General features: G+C 43.6%; 1 protein-coding gene across 1 annotated transcript in view; it reads left to right on the top strand.

Moving 5' to 3' along the window:
- The window catches only part of LOC124777923 (hemolymph lipopolysaccharide-binding protein-like), a 51022-nt gene that overhangs the window by 16188 nt on the left and 19428 nt on the right, over window positions 1-15406 (top strand). Inside the window, exons 2-3 of the mRNA XM_047253475.1 lie at window positions 9825-9988; window positions 10064-10199. Coding sequence (XP_047109431.1) covers window positions 9833-9988; window positions 10064-10199 — 292 coding nt within the window. The 5' untranslated portion in view covers window positions 9825-9832. The remainder of the gene's footprint in view (window positions 1-9824; window positions 9989-10063; window positions 10200-15406) is intronic.

Raw genomic sequence — 15406 nt, 5'->3', positions numbered from 1 at the left:
CAAGTCCTCCAGCGCTTACAAAGTGCATTAACTCCTTTATAAAAAATTATTTTGGGAGTCCGCGGAACCACTCATGCACCGCGGGGCGTACCTCTTCATCACAACGGGACTTCTTTCCTCCCCTTGTGTCTTTGAGTGGTCCAAACATATGGAAATCACTTGGGGCAAAATCTGATGAGTATGGTGGATAAGGAAGACACTCAAACTGAAGGTATGTGATTGTTACAAATGTTGTACGGGCAGTGTGGGGCCTTGCATTGTCATGTTGTAAAAGGACACCTGCTGACAGCAATCCACGTCGCTTTGGTTTGATTGCAGGCCGCAGATTGCCGGCACGGTAACTCAGCGTGTTCAGTCAGGGGGTTTGCTGCCCCCTGTAATAAAAAAAAAACTGAGTTAATGGATCAGCGACGAACGGAAACGGGTGTCTTTTGACGTCCGCCCCGAGCAGATACAACGAATGAAAACGAACAAAATGAGATATATATATAAATAAAGGCTGGATGTTGCGCTGTTGTATTTAAGCACGAACGGCACGATACGATGCAAGCGTCAGTTGTGATCAGAACAGCGATCTGTGTAGAGCTATGTCACAATTTAAAGAATTCGAACGCGAGCAAAGCGTTGGTTCTCGTATGGCAGGTGGTTCCGTAACCAAGGGAGCCGAAGCGTTTGGTGTTTCAAGGCGCACCACAATGAAGATTTATACAGCACACGGAGAAAGCGGAAAAACATCATCCGTTAAGTCTAAATGGTGGTGATAATTTGTGATAAGTATCGTGACAGACGGTCATCGCAGCCAATAGTGTTGAAAAATAAGAGGACGACAGCAGTAAAAGTCGTTACAGAACTGAATGTCGGCCTCGTGATCCTTGCCAGCACTAAAACGAAACGAACAGGGCTCCACCAGAGGGAATTGCAAAGTGATCTGGAATTTCTAAACCACGTATCACCGATCCAAATTCCCGTAACTGGAAAACGTAGTGCTGAAACCATTAAAACCAAAAATGACATTTGGACGGATCAGTCTTTTATAACTCTCTCAGCTTCCCATCCAGCGTCCCAAGAGTGAAACATGGCGGGGATTCGGTAATTATCTGATCAGCAACATCGTGGAACTCCACGGGCCCTATGGTTACTTCGGAAGGCACATTACTACCGAGGATTGTGTGTCCATAACGAAATAATAACCAACTAGATGCATAAAAGGAGTTTAATTTTGTTACCGGTTTCGGGCACTTGGTTCCCTTCTACAGGAGGTTATACTAATCGCATTACTTCCGAGTGTCAACAATAAAGTGCATACAGGTCCTAAAAATATTCAGGAGCAGAATCCGCTATTGGATTCAGTGTTACGATCATTGCTTTTACTTCACAGAAGGTTGCTTTGACTTTTCTATATACTGAGGCTGTCCTCACAATCGTTTCCTTTTCCATTTCTTCACATTTGTCTGGCAGCCATTTTGCATTAGCTTACTTGAACTGCCCATTTATTTCATTCCTAAGTAACATGTATTTGCGCACTCCTGAATTTCCCTTAACATCTTTGTTCTTCTTTCATCAACCAACTGAAGTATTTCTCGTGTTACCCATGGTTACCTCCTATGTACCTATGTTTTTCTTTTCAACTTCCGTGACTGTAATTTTTAAGAGACTCCCGTCCCTTTTAACTGAACTTCCTACTGAACATTTCCTTATCTCAGTATCTACAGCCGCAGAGAACTTCAAGCATACCTCCTTATTCCTTAGTACTTTCGTACTCCATTTCCTTGCGCGTTGATTCTTTCCTGACTAGTCTATTAAGCTCCAGCCTCCTCTTCATCATTACTCAGTTGCTGAGTTTATATCTGCTCCTGGGGACTCCTTACAATCCAGTATCTGATTTCGGAAGCTCTACCTGAAGTCTTTCCGTGTCTCCCGCTATTTTCCAAGTACACCTCATGCTCCTGTGATTCCTGAGCGGAGTATTGGCTATTACTAGCTGACATTTATAGCAAAACTCAATTACCCTTCTCCTCTCTCATTCCCCATACCGAATCCACATTCTTTAATGGTGGCTTTTTTATTATAATTTATTGTTATTGGGTGTATTCATTATTCTAGCTTTTAAAATGTTTGAACTCAAATACAAAAGTAAACCAGGTTAAAATTATCTTTGGCGAAATGAGTCGTCAATTAAAGCAACAAAATTACGTACTTGAAAAATTATGTAATAAATATTTTTAATATTGAAATTTGAATGCAATTCGCCAGACATTACCGTCATATTTTTTAGGTAGGCTCCTCTGCCGGGATTGTCTGTTGGCGAGTATAATTTTGGGACGTGATTTACGCCTAAAAGTTAGCGGACTTCGTTTTGTGAAAAGTTAATTTTTAGATACAGGTTCCATTCTGAAAGCAAGCCAAACGTGTTACACTGATTGGTGCCGTTAATATGCGACCATTCACTTACAGACATCCCCACACAAAGTAAGCCACATTTAATTATCAAATTAATGAAAAAAGCAGAGGAAAAAAGGTATTATTAGTCGTAATAATAAACACAATGAAATTCAATAGTTATTATTATGCAAAATGAGCACGAATAGCAAAATCTCTACGTGACATAGACCAAGCGAAATATTTTATGACCGTACCAGATAATGGCTGAAAAGGAAGAGAGCGAACAAAAAAGTTGCGAGCCCTTATTCGCTTGAATTACATAGATAATCCAATTACAGAGATATTAATTTCATTGTAATCGCAGTGTGTATTGTCAAAGATAAAATCGTCTCAGCGCTACTGCGCGAAAACACACAGTCACGAAATCCGCTAACACTTGGAGAAACATTACACATCCACCTAAATTTCTTTCTTTTCATTTTTTTACGTAAATATTGCTTCGTTATTTCTATATGTACCATAAGTACTCTATTTAAAATCAGTCAATTGTTTCACATAAATATTGCTTCTTTAGTTGCCTATCATAAGTGCTCATTTATATTCATATTGTCAGTCAAACGGGAATTAACATTCTCCCTTAACAGGAATCTCCTTAAAACCGCCTTTCTATATCTGTTATTTTCATCCTCGTCACTACCACTACTACTATCTTTTTCGTAACCACTACTGCCACTTTCCATCTTTCTTTTCGCTCCCTTCTCCGATACCTCCAGCTTGTCTTTCACCTTTAGCCCACAGACGCTTGAGTCAGTCACGACCTTGGACACACCTGTAAATATGTCTTCCCCCGCGAAATCCAGCTTTTGTCCCTCTTCCGGCCTTAGGTAGACGGAGCGCGCTCGGTCCTACAGGCGGCCACAATGGGACGGACCGGTTCCGGCGGCGAGCTCTTTGTGGCCCACGCGAACGCTCAGTCGCTAACGGCTCACTTCGACGAGTTCTGTGACCTGTTCTGCCAATCGCTGTTCCATATTATCCTCGTCTCTGAAACTTGGTTGAAACCAAAAATTTCTTCCGACACTATCCGAATCACTGGTTACTCTCCCCTAAGGGCAGACCGTGAAACACGACGCGGGGGTGGTGTGGGTGCCTATATTCGCTCTGATCTGAGACCTACTATACTATGCACATCGGATGCAAAGGGCGAAGGAGAAGCAGAGTTCTTGTTTTTCGAAATAAATACATCAAATCAGAAACTGCTAATTGGAGTAATCTATAAACCTCCAAACGTCGGTGCTATGTCCTCCTTTCAGTCTGCCCTGTCCTCGCTCGTGACACTGTATGAGCACATAATCATTATGGGCGACACAAACATCGACTTACAGTTAAAATCTCACTCTGCAGAAAAACTTAGGAGACTGTTCCACTCCAATGATATGAATTTAACACCGCTGGACCCAACTCACCACACGCCACACAGCCATATGCTCATAGATATAATAGCAACAAAGCGACCAGATAAAATAATTCGCGCCAATCAGACATCCGCTCCAGGACTCTCTGCTCATGACGTGATTTTCTTAAATTACTCAGTACATACTACCAAAGAAAAATCTCACCTGGTAACCTACAGAAACCTAAAAAATGTTAACCATGACGCTCTTCAAAAGGATTGCTCAGACATCCCTTGGCATGATATAAGCAATGAACCGACTTTAGACGGAAAAATTCGGGAATTATGTCGCAAAATTATTGCACTGTATGATAAACATGCTCCTCGACGCACTGTCAAGGTAAAGAGAGCTCCCGCTCCGTGGCTCACCACTGCATTACGCCAGTTAATGAATGAACGTGATGCTGCACATAGGGCCTTCAAGCGTAACCCAACTCCCGAGGCGTACGAAGCTGCGCAGTTTCGGTATCGGGAAGCGAAGATCTGACGCTGTTTATCAAGCGTCTGCAGAAGAATTAAACGATTTCTTCTCAACAGCCGTAAACTGCCACGCAGCGACAAATTACCAGCCCCAAGATATCAATCTCTCGAGAGACAAGTTTTTCCTAAAACATGTCACTACCGGCACAGTACACAAGGCAATTATGAGAATCTCTTCCGAGGCAGTAGGAAATGATGGAATGAGCATTGGCATGATTAAGAACGTCGTAAACACTATTACTCCAGTTATCACAGACATCTTCAACCTGTCTCTTGTCAGTAGTACATATCCTACTGAGTGGAAGCAAAGCTTAATTCAACCTATACCAGGTGACTACAGGCCGATCAGCATACTTCCTGCAATATCTAAAGCCCTAGAATACATCGTCCATGAACAGCTGACGGATTACCTCAAAACTCATAACATCCACGACAAATATCAGTCAGGCTTTCGAAAGCACCATAGTACAGCAACTGCATTAATCAAAGTAACTGATGACATTAAACATGCTATGGACAGACGTGAAGCTACCATCCTAACACTGCTTGACTTTAGCAAGGGTTTTGATACAGTTGACTTTGATATATTACTAATTAAAATGAAGCAGATGAATTTCTCAAACAGCGCAATACACTGGTTCGACAGCTACCTCAAAAACAGAAGTCAACAAGTCATTTGTGGGTCGGAAAAGTCATCATGGAAAAACGTGCGCTCTGGAGTTCCCCAAGGCTCCGTCCTTGGTCCATTACTCTTCTCACTGTACATTAATGATATTTCTTCAGTGATTCACTCCTGCAACTACCATCTATATGCCGACGACATCCAACTGTACGTAAGTGCAAGCCCCAAGAACATCGCTGACGCAGTAGCGAGTATGAACGCAGATCTTTGCTCTGTTTCTCGATGGGCACAGAACCTAGGTCTGAAACTAGACCCCAAGAAATCCCAGGTCATACTTATATCTCATCCACAGTTAATCAGTCGGTACTTTCGCGAAACAGTCCCTCAAATACTCCTCAATGGTACCCAACTACCATACCAAAAAACAGTAAAAGACCTTGGAATAATCTTGGGTGAACACCTAAACTGGGAAGAACAAACAGTCACAGCTTGCCGGAAATCGCTCTCCTCCCTACATGCAATTCAAAAATTTAGAAAAATATTTCCAACCCATGTTAAACAAAAATTAGTCCAAACACTAGTCTTGCCTAATCTTTACTACTGTGATGTAGTTCAACATGGCACAAATAATGAAAATTCGAGATGCCTCGAGCTAGTGATGAATGCTTGTGTTAGATACGTATGCAACATACGGTTGTATGATCGTATCAGTCCTTCATACTCCCAGCTAGGTTGGATACGCCCACATAAGGCACGCGATCTCCACACGATGTGCTTACTTCATCGATTTCTTAGCCACTGGTGCCCCCAATACTTATCTTCTCACATTAAACACCTATCATCATTCCACAACCGCAATACCAGATCGGATACGTCTAGCATCTTGGCTGTACCTTTACATAACACAAAATCTTTCTCCATGTCATTCTCCATCTCAGCCATACGACTATGGAACGCGCTCCCCTGTGATCTGCATCTTATCCAAAACCACTCAACATTCAAGAGGGAACTTAAGACTTACATATTAGGGACGGTATAGCCATCATTGTTGTGCCCCCCCTCATCTTTTTCTTTCTCCTCTCCATCATAGCTTCGAATTTTACCATTCTATTTCTCTTCCTCTAACCTATCTACCTCTTCTATATCTCTTTCACCCCATTCCATCGTCTTATGTCTCTGCTTGATGAGAATAACTCACAAGCTACAAGAATATAACTCGAAAATTCCCAACTAGCAATAGGACTGACACTCATAAAAGAAAAATATGTTTACTTTCATATACATAGTCATTATTATTTTTATTATTATCATTATTATTATTATTTTTATTATTCTTGATTGTTATAATTATTTTTTGATTGTTATAATTATCATTGTACTACTTTTATAATTTCTATTTTTTTTCTTTTACATTAATACTGTATAACATGTTATATGTCCTAATTTTCTGTAGACACTGAAATTTGTTGAATCTGAGTATGCCTGGTTAGATGTAAGAGAGGGCCTGAAGGCCCTAATCTTGCCAGGTAAAACAAATGCATAAATAAATAAATAAATAAATTTTTAAAAGTTTGTCAAGTCTTTGTAAGAAGATTTAAAAATTTACATCGCTTCATTAACTTTTACTTTTTAGATTGTCCTTTTTTGCATGAATTCGCCGTATATTGTATTTCGTTTTCGTAGTACTTCATCAGTTTATAGTACATCAGACACATAATAATATTACTTAAATCTCTGTTCATTAGTGTGACAATTAGTGATTTATTCATTGTAGAAGTCTCTGCACCATTCTTGGCGATAATTTGTCTGGGATGTGAAAAGTTTTTTGAGTCAACTGTACACTTTAATGATTTTGATATATTACACCTTGTATCTAGCCAACTCATTTTTAAGAGAATGGTAATTTTAAGGTCTTCGTCACCTCCACCCCCTTCTTGGATAAATTCCTGCATGCTCAGACAGTCCCCAACATGGACGTAATAGGTACATTCCAGAAAAGAAGCGGGAAAGTATTGTCAGGAATTCAATATGTGTCTAGACCACAACACGGATTTGCCATTTGCTTGGCTCTTTAACTCCTGCTTGTCAACGTAGGGGCAATCACGGGACGATACTCCGTCCTGTTCTAAAGTGATTCTACTTACAAAATATTTTCAGATATGCCATTTTGACTGTAAATTAAGTTAATGATTCATGAAGAAACGTACTTTGACAAACATACGGCTTACTCGTGTATGTGACATTTCCTGCTTTAGGAACTTCTTGGCTGCTACACTGTCTAGCGGAAAAAGGGAAGCATCCCGAAGGGGGAGACAGAACAAAATGAAATTTTACGGCGTGAAAGGGCTTGTGCGATTATTTCAGTCAATACAAGGTCGAGCAAAAAACTTTGGCATTACGAGCTTTGTTACCAGTATGATGTCACGCCCTCTCTGACCTAGATGCGTTCTATTATTCGTCTAGAAAGGGTCTCGTAAAGCCATTGTATCGTCTCCTAAGGTTAGCTGTCCTACAAGTGATGAAACATGCATACTGGTCATGGGACGGAATGGACGTCTCAGCTGAGGGGAATGGACGTCTGAGCTGGTCCCAGACATGGTATATTGGAGACATGGAAGTACAAGATCACGCAATATTGCCCTGTTGATAAGTGGCGCCACATTACCGTCGCATGAGAGGTAATACATGAGGACTCAAGATGTCCATGGCTTACAGTTGTGCCATCAGAGTTCCCACAGCTATAGCCAACCGTAACATGAAGTCAAGCCGTATCCTGCAGCCAAACTCGATGGTTTCCACACCATGATGTCTCTCTAAAACGCTACAAGAACGGAATTTCTCCTAAACTCGCCGCAGTACTCGCCAGCGATGGTCGTGCAGAAGCTCGATTCAGTGGAAACACACTACAACGCCATCCATCAGCAGCTTCTCTGGCAGGGCATCACTCCAGACGCAGCCACATGTGTTGTGATGTTAATGGCAGTCTACGCATGGGACGATAAATCCCTGTTTCGGCTGTTGCCAGTATCCAGCCAACGTTTGGGAAGGATACAGTTTACTGCAGGGAGACCATTACTCGTTCTCGGAAGGCACGTGCGGATGTGCTTGGTACAGAATACGGTGATTCTCCCTTCGGGTTGTCAGACGTGTTCGATAAGAACTATGACGACTATTATGCTTGACCTCAAATTGTCATGCAGTCCAGTATCGGGAAACTGTCACATGCGAGTGTCACCGCAATCAGGATATCGCACGATTCGAGCAGCCGATAGAGTTGAGACCCACAATGACACGGCTTTCAAACTCAGTCAGGTGCCGACAACGCTTTCTCACAGGAGTACGCAGTATCTCCGAGTCCTTCAAACTGCTCACGCAGCATCGGACGTTGCTCACGCTCTTTATTCTCCAAGGTGACAAATGACGTAGGACAGCGATATCACACGTAGAGATGGTGGTGTTACCGCGTACACGAGGTGTAATAGGGCAGTGCATTAGCGGAGCTGTCGTTTGTAAACACATGATTCATGTGAAAAAGTTATGATTATGGTCACCCGACGGGAGTTGACAGACTCTGAATCCATAATGGCATTTGGAGCTAGACACATTGTACATCCAATTTCGGAAATCGTTACGGAACTCAGTATTCCGAGATCCACGGAGTCAAGAGTGTGCCGAGAATACCAAATTTCAGGCGTCACCTCTCACCACGGACGACACAGTGGCCGACGGCCTTCACTTAATGACCGAGAACACCGGTGTTTGCGTAGAGTTGTCAGTGCTAAATAACAAGCAAAAGCCGATGGGGATTAGCCGAGCGGTCGGGGGCGGCTGGTCCCGGCGGCGGTTTGAGTCCTCCCTCGGGCATGGGTGTGTGTGTTTGTCCTTAGGATGATTTAGGTTAACCAGTGTATAAGCTTAGGGACTGATGACCTTAGCAGTTAAGTCCCATAATATTTCACATACATTTGAACATTTTTGACAAGCAAAACTGCGTGAAATAACCGCACAGTTCATTGTGGGACGTGCGATAAACATATCCGTGTGGACAATGCGGTGAAATTTGGCGTTAACGGGATATGGCAACAAACGACCGACGTGAGTGCCTTTTCTAACAGCACAGCATCACCTGCAGCATCTGTCCAGGGCTCGTGGCCGTATCATTTGACCCTAGACGACTGGAAAGCCGTGACTTGGTCAAATGAGTCCCGATTTCAGTTGGTGAGAGCTGGTTTTAAGTTTCGAAACTCGCGCAGCTCAATGAAGCCATGGACCCCAATTGTCAACAAGCCGCTGTGAAGCTTGGTGGTGGCTCGATAATGGTGAGGGCTGTGTGTGTACGGAATGGTCTGGGTCCTCTGGATACTTGGAGACCATTTTCAGCTATTCATCGAAGTGATGTTCCCAAACAGTGATGGAAGTTCTCCTGGTGGCAATGCGTCATGTTACCGATTGCCCAGCATGAATCCCATATATCATTTATGGAACACAATCGGAACGTCAGTTCGCAGTTCGTGCACAGAATCCTGCACCGGAAATTATGGACGGCTATAGGGGCAGAATGGCTTCCTGAGATTTGTTGACTCCATGCCACGTCAAGTTGCTGCACTATGTCGGGAAAAATGATGTATCCCATGAATTTTGTCTGCTCAGTGTGTACCCTACTAAGGCTGGTGACAACACTCAACACGAACAACATTTATGCATTCTTGTGACCATTCAATGTGTTGCATTGAAGTACAACATTTTACACATCCAACGATGGAGCGTACATATACAGTTACACTGACATTCGACCATGTTTCAAGTATTTTGTCAGGCATTGTACTTTCGAATCGACCTCTGTATCGTGCCAAGGTACTTCGAAGTGTGTTCTGTCTGGTTTTGTAGAGGGCACTATGGTCTGGGAATGCTTTTGGCAGCTTCCAGCGGCATTTCTCATTATGGCACCGCCTCGAGTACCTCTCGCAGACAACAGTGTGTGTTCCTCTGCAAGCGGTGTTAGCCTCTGGGCGAGCAGCTTCCGCAACCTTACGGGCCACTGGATTACCAAGGTGGGTGTAGACTCCTCTGTCGTTAACACTACGTTTCACACTAGACAAACTCATCAGTTGTGTGGTCTGTTACAGGCGGCTCTCACCCGCAAAAGAAGACGAGATATCAGCGAGCTGCGGTTTGTGCAAAGGCCGCCGCGTTACGGCATCGACATTTCCAGTCAAAACTGTGGTGACGTCGAAAAGCTGACGACAGTTTTCACTGTTGTAGGTCAGTATTAAATATCACCAAAGGGGCTTCCGAGTTCCCGCAAATTTTTGTTTTAGTGAAGTGTAGCTTCACCTCCGAGGGCCTACGAAGACCAATAAATGGAGGAAAACTTTGTTTCGATCAGAATCAAAGACTTATCCAGAGAATCCTTAAATCCTTTCATGCATACGTATCTGTTTCCTATTTCTGCTTCTTTCCTTGCGAATTAGGCTCTGTAGCGAATAATGCTTGTGCTCCTCATTGACGTTGTTGGTTTTCATTTCCTTCCATGCTCATCACAGTGTTATTCGCACTTCTTGATAAACGTATTCGTGGAGACGGCGATTCAAAACTCCGCCCAAAAGGCACGGCCGCTTTCCTTCATTGTACTGCAGAATCACAATTTCTGCAACATCTCTGACGATCTCTTCCTCGAATGCGGGTAAAAACGAAACTTTCTTTCTTCTAAAAACTTCATACATTGCCGCAAATAATTGCAAGACCAAAAGGTATTTAAACCAGAGAAATGAAATTTTGGAAATTGTCTAGGTAACATATTTAAGTGATTAACATCGGAAGATCACAGAGTAACGTAAACTTGAGATAAGCCATTGCAAATGTCAAATGCTGGAACATTAATAACCGGTGTAAGCGTCGAATGTTGAATTCTAGCATGCAAGCAGGTGCTGGATGTCAGTTTATGGGATGGAGTTCCACGTCTGTTGAAGTCGCTAGGCCAATACAGGGACGGTTAAAGCTGTTTGTGTGTGACAGCTGGAGTTGTCGTCCGATTATGTCCCATATGCGCTTGATTGCAGACACATTACGTGATCGAGCAGATCAAGCCAAGATGTTGGCACACTGTAGAGCTTGTTGCGCTACAGCGCCAGTATGTGGGCGAGCGTTATCCTGTTGGAAAATAGTCCCAGGAATGTCGTTCATGAGTGGCAACACAACACGTCGAATCGATAGATTGACGTATAAATTTGCAGTTAGGATGTGTGGGATAACTACGGGACTGTTCCTGATGCCGTATTAAATCGCATCCCAGACTACCAGATGTAGGTCCAATATGCCTAGGATGCAGACAGCATGGTTGCAGGCCATCAACTAGCCTCCTTCTAACCAGCACACAGCATCTCTGTCGGGAAAGAACCAGCTTTCATCGGAAAACACTGCGGATCTTACCCTGCCAATGAGCTCTGGCTTAAGCCATTGATGTTAATGGGTTCAGTGGAATACATACTACTGGGTGCCTGGCTCTGAGCTGTCCTTTAAGTAACCGGTTTGTAACAGTTCGTTGTGTCACTGTGGTGCCACTTGCTGCTCCAGTTGCTGCTGCAATTGTAGCACGATGCGCCAGTGGCATACACTGAACACGACGATCTTCCCTCTAAGTAGTGCCACGTAGCCATCCGGAGCACAGTCTCTTGCGACCGTACATTCTCGTGACAATCGGTGCCGGCAGTCGCGTACAGTGGCTACATAATTGCCAAGTATTTCTGCGGTATCGTAGAAGAAACACCCGTCTTCTCGTAGCCCTATTACGCAGCCTCTTTCAAATCAATAACGACTTCTTCGTCTTCTTCAAGGCGTTCTTGACTAACAACTCATCACATCCAGTGTCAAAGATAATAGACGCTCACAACGGTTACCGTGCGTGTTCAAAAGAGACGTATTTTCACCGTCGTAGTGGCGCTACTAGCATGACTGGCACGAAACAGGAATGGACATCATCTCTGATATGTAGAAAGATATCCACCAACCTTCGTTTATGCCGCACAGCTCCTACTTGGTGTTGCTTTTTTCTCCGTGTCTGCAGTTCACTGCCAAGTCTCAGTTCTCTTACCATCAACAGGTATCGTTATACATGTGAAACAGTTCCTGATTGCATTACGTGTTCCCACTTCTTGCCATATGAATCTATGTAATGCACCCAGGAGCGCTGTCGAACACGATATTTTTGATGGTTCGAGTGTTATTGTGTGGGGAGGCATAGTATCTCACGGGAGCGCTGACCTCCACATCTTTGAACACGGTACATTCACCGGTAAACGTTATTGTGACCCTGAATTCCTACCCCGTGTGCAATTTTCCACCGGTGCCTTCGGTCCTGATTCATGTTTGTGGATGACAATGCGCGACGGCAGAGACAGCGCAGGTGAAGGAGCTCTATCAAGATATTAGCAGCAAATTTTCAGAGTGTTCGGAATAAATTTCCTGAATTTACTGCCCTCCAGGAAGTGTGTGGCGCGCAAATTATTCTCGGGACTGAGACCTGACTGAACCCTGAGATAGGAAGTTCTGAAATATTTAGTGAGGGTTGGAACGTATATCGGAAAGTTAGATTAGACACCGTAGGAGGTGGTGTCTTAATTGCAGTTGGCAAAAATATTGTGTCTACTGGGGTCGAAGTAGAGTGTGATTGTGAAGTTATCTGGACACGTTTAACAGGGCTAGGAGAAATAGTTGGGTGTTATTACCGGCCACCAGGTTCCACCGTGACAGTTCTAGAATCATTCAAAGGGATTCTACATTCTGTATCGCAGAAGTACCCGGATCACGCTATATTAGTTTGAGGCGACTTCAACCTACCTAGTATAGACTGGGATGTCTATGGATTCATTACAGGTGGTGCAGACAAGCCGTCGTGTGAATTACTTTTGAACGCATTATCCGAAAACTGTCTTGAGCAGTTAAATCGTCAGCCAACGCGTAATGGAAATATTTTAGATCTGGTAGCTACGAACAGACCAGACCTCTTCGACGGTGTCAGTGTTGAGACTGGGATTAGTGATCATGACATTGTCTTTACGACTATGGTTACGAAAATTAAAAAGTCGGTCAAGAAGGCTAGGAGAGTATTCTTATTAGAAAGGGCAGATAAGCAGTTGTTAGCATCCCACTTAGTAAATGAATCGACTTCATTTACTTCCGGTACGATGGACGTGGAAGAATTAGGGGCAAATTTTAAACACATTGTAAATCACGCATTGTACAAGTATGTGCCGAAAAAGTGGGTTACGGACGGAAAAGACCCACCGTGGTTTAACAGCGCAATTCGGAGAATGCTCAGGAAGCAAAGACAGTTGCACTCGCGGTACAAGAAAAGATCGGGAGAATGAGGACAGGCAAAAGTTAGTGGAGATTCGTGCTACTGTAAAAAGAGCGATGCGCGAAGCATTCATCCACTACCACCGCCATACCTTAGCAAAAGATCTTGCTGAAAACCCAAGGAAATTCTGGTCTTAGGTAAAATCGGTAAGCGGGTCGAAGGCTTCCATCCAGTCACTCACTGATCAGTCTGGCCTGGCAACGGAAGACAGCAAAACGAAAGCTGAAATTTTAAATTTAGCATTTGAGAAATCTTTCACGCAGGGGGATCGTGCAAACATACCGCCGTTTGAGTCTCGTACAGATTCCCGTATGGAGGACATAGTGATAGACATCCCTGGAGTTGTGAATCAGCTGAATGGGTTGAAAATAAATAAATCTCCAGGTCCTGATGAGATTCCAATTCGGTTTTACAGAGAGTACTCTACTGCGTTGGCTCCTTACTTAGCTAGCATTTACCGCGAATCTCTTGCCCAACGTAAAGTCCCGAGCGACTGGAAAAAGCACAGCTGACGCCTGTATATAAGAAGGGTAGACTTACGGATCCTCAAAATTACAGACCAATATCCTTAACATCAGTTTGTTGCAGGATTCTCGAACATATTCTCAGTTTGAATATAATGAATTTCCTTGAGACGGAGAAGTTGCTGTCCATGCATCAGCACAGCTTTAGAAAGCATCGCTCCTGCGAAAAGCAACTCGCCCTTTATTCACATGATATCTTGCGAACCATGGATGAAGGATATCAGACGGATGCCATATTCCTTGACTTCCGGAAAGCGTTTGACTCGGTGCCCAACTGCAGACGCCTAACTAAGGTACGAGCATATGGGATTGGTTCCCAAATATGTGAGTGGCTCGAAGACTTCTTAAGTAACAGAAACCAGTACGTTTTCCTCGATGGTGAGTGTTCATCGGAGATGAGGGTATCATCTGGAGTGCCCCAGGGAAGTGTGGTATGTCCGCTGTTGTTTACTATCTACATAAATGATCTTTTGGATAGGGTGGATAGCAATGTGCGGCTGATTGCTGATGATGCTGTGGTGTGCGGGAAAGTGTCGTCGTTGAGTGACTGTAGGAGGATACAAGATGACTTGGACAGGATATGTGATTGGTTTAAAGAATGGCAGCTAACTCTAAATATAGATAAATGTAAATTAATGCAGATGAATAGGAAAAAGAATCCTGTAATGTTTGGATACTCCATAAGTAGTGTAGCGCTTGACACAGTCACGTCGATTAAATATTTGGGCGTAAGATTGCAGAGCGATATGAAGTGGGACAAGCTTGTAATGGCAGTTGTGGGGGAGGCGGATAGTCGTCTTCGGTTCATTGGTAGAATTTTGGGAATATATGGTTCATCTGTAAAGGAGACCGTTTATAAAACACTAATACGACCTATTCTTAAGTACTGCTCGAGCGTTTGGGATCCCTATCAGGTCGGATTGAGGGAGGACATAGAAGCAATTCAGAGGTGGGCTGCTAGATTTGTTACTGGTAGGTTGGATCATCACGCGAGTGTTACGGAAATGCTTCAGGAACTTGGGTGGGAGTCTCTAAAGGAAAGGAGGCGTTCTTTTCGTGAATCACTACTGAGGAAATTTAGAGAACCAGCATTTGAGGCTGACTGCAATACAATTTTACTGCCGCCAACTTATATTTCGCGGAAACACCACAAAGATAAGATAAGAGAGATTCGGGCTCGTACCGAGTCATATAGGCAATCATTTTTCCCTCGTTCTGTTTGGGAGTGGAACGGGCAGAGAAGATGCTAGTTGTGGTACGAGGTGCCCTCCGCCACGCACCGTATGGTGGATTGAAGAATATTTACGTAGATGTAGATATAGAAATGATATTTGGCGGGTAGACTGATCTGCCCATTCCCCCGACTCTAATCTGATGGAGCAAATGCGATGGGTGATGTACTGCTGAAGCACGTAAACTTGCACCAACGAGCACCCCGCAGTTGTCAAACCGCAGTTGTCAACCGCACTGGTGGTGGAATGCAACGTCATACCGTAAGAACTCCTTACCAACCATGTTCCCAGAATGGAGACACGATGCAGAGCTTGTATTGTCGTGCGTGGTGATTACAAACGCTTTACAGAACCATG

The sequence above is a fragment of the Schistocerca piceifrons genome, chromosome 2 (genome assembly GCF_021461385.2).
Source record: "Schistocerca piceifrons isolate TAMUIC-IGC-003096 chromosome 2, iqSchPice1.1, whole genome shotgun sequence".
NCBI classification, from domain to species: Eukaryota; Metazoa; Arthropoda; class Insecta; order Orthoptera; family Acrididae; genus Schistocerca; species Schistocerca piceifrons.
The sequence above is the reverse complement of the archived record's forward strand: the minus strand, read 5'-3'. Positions and strand labels throughout refer to the sequence as shown.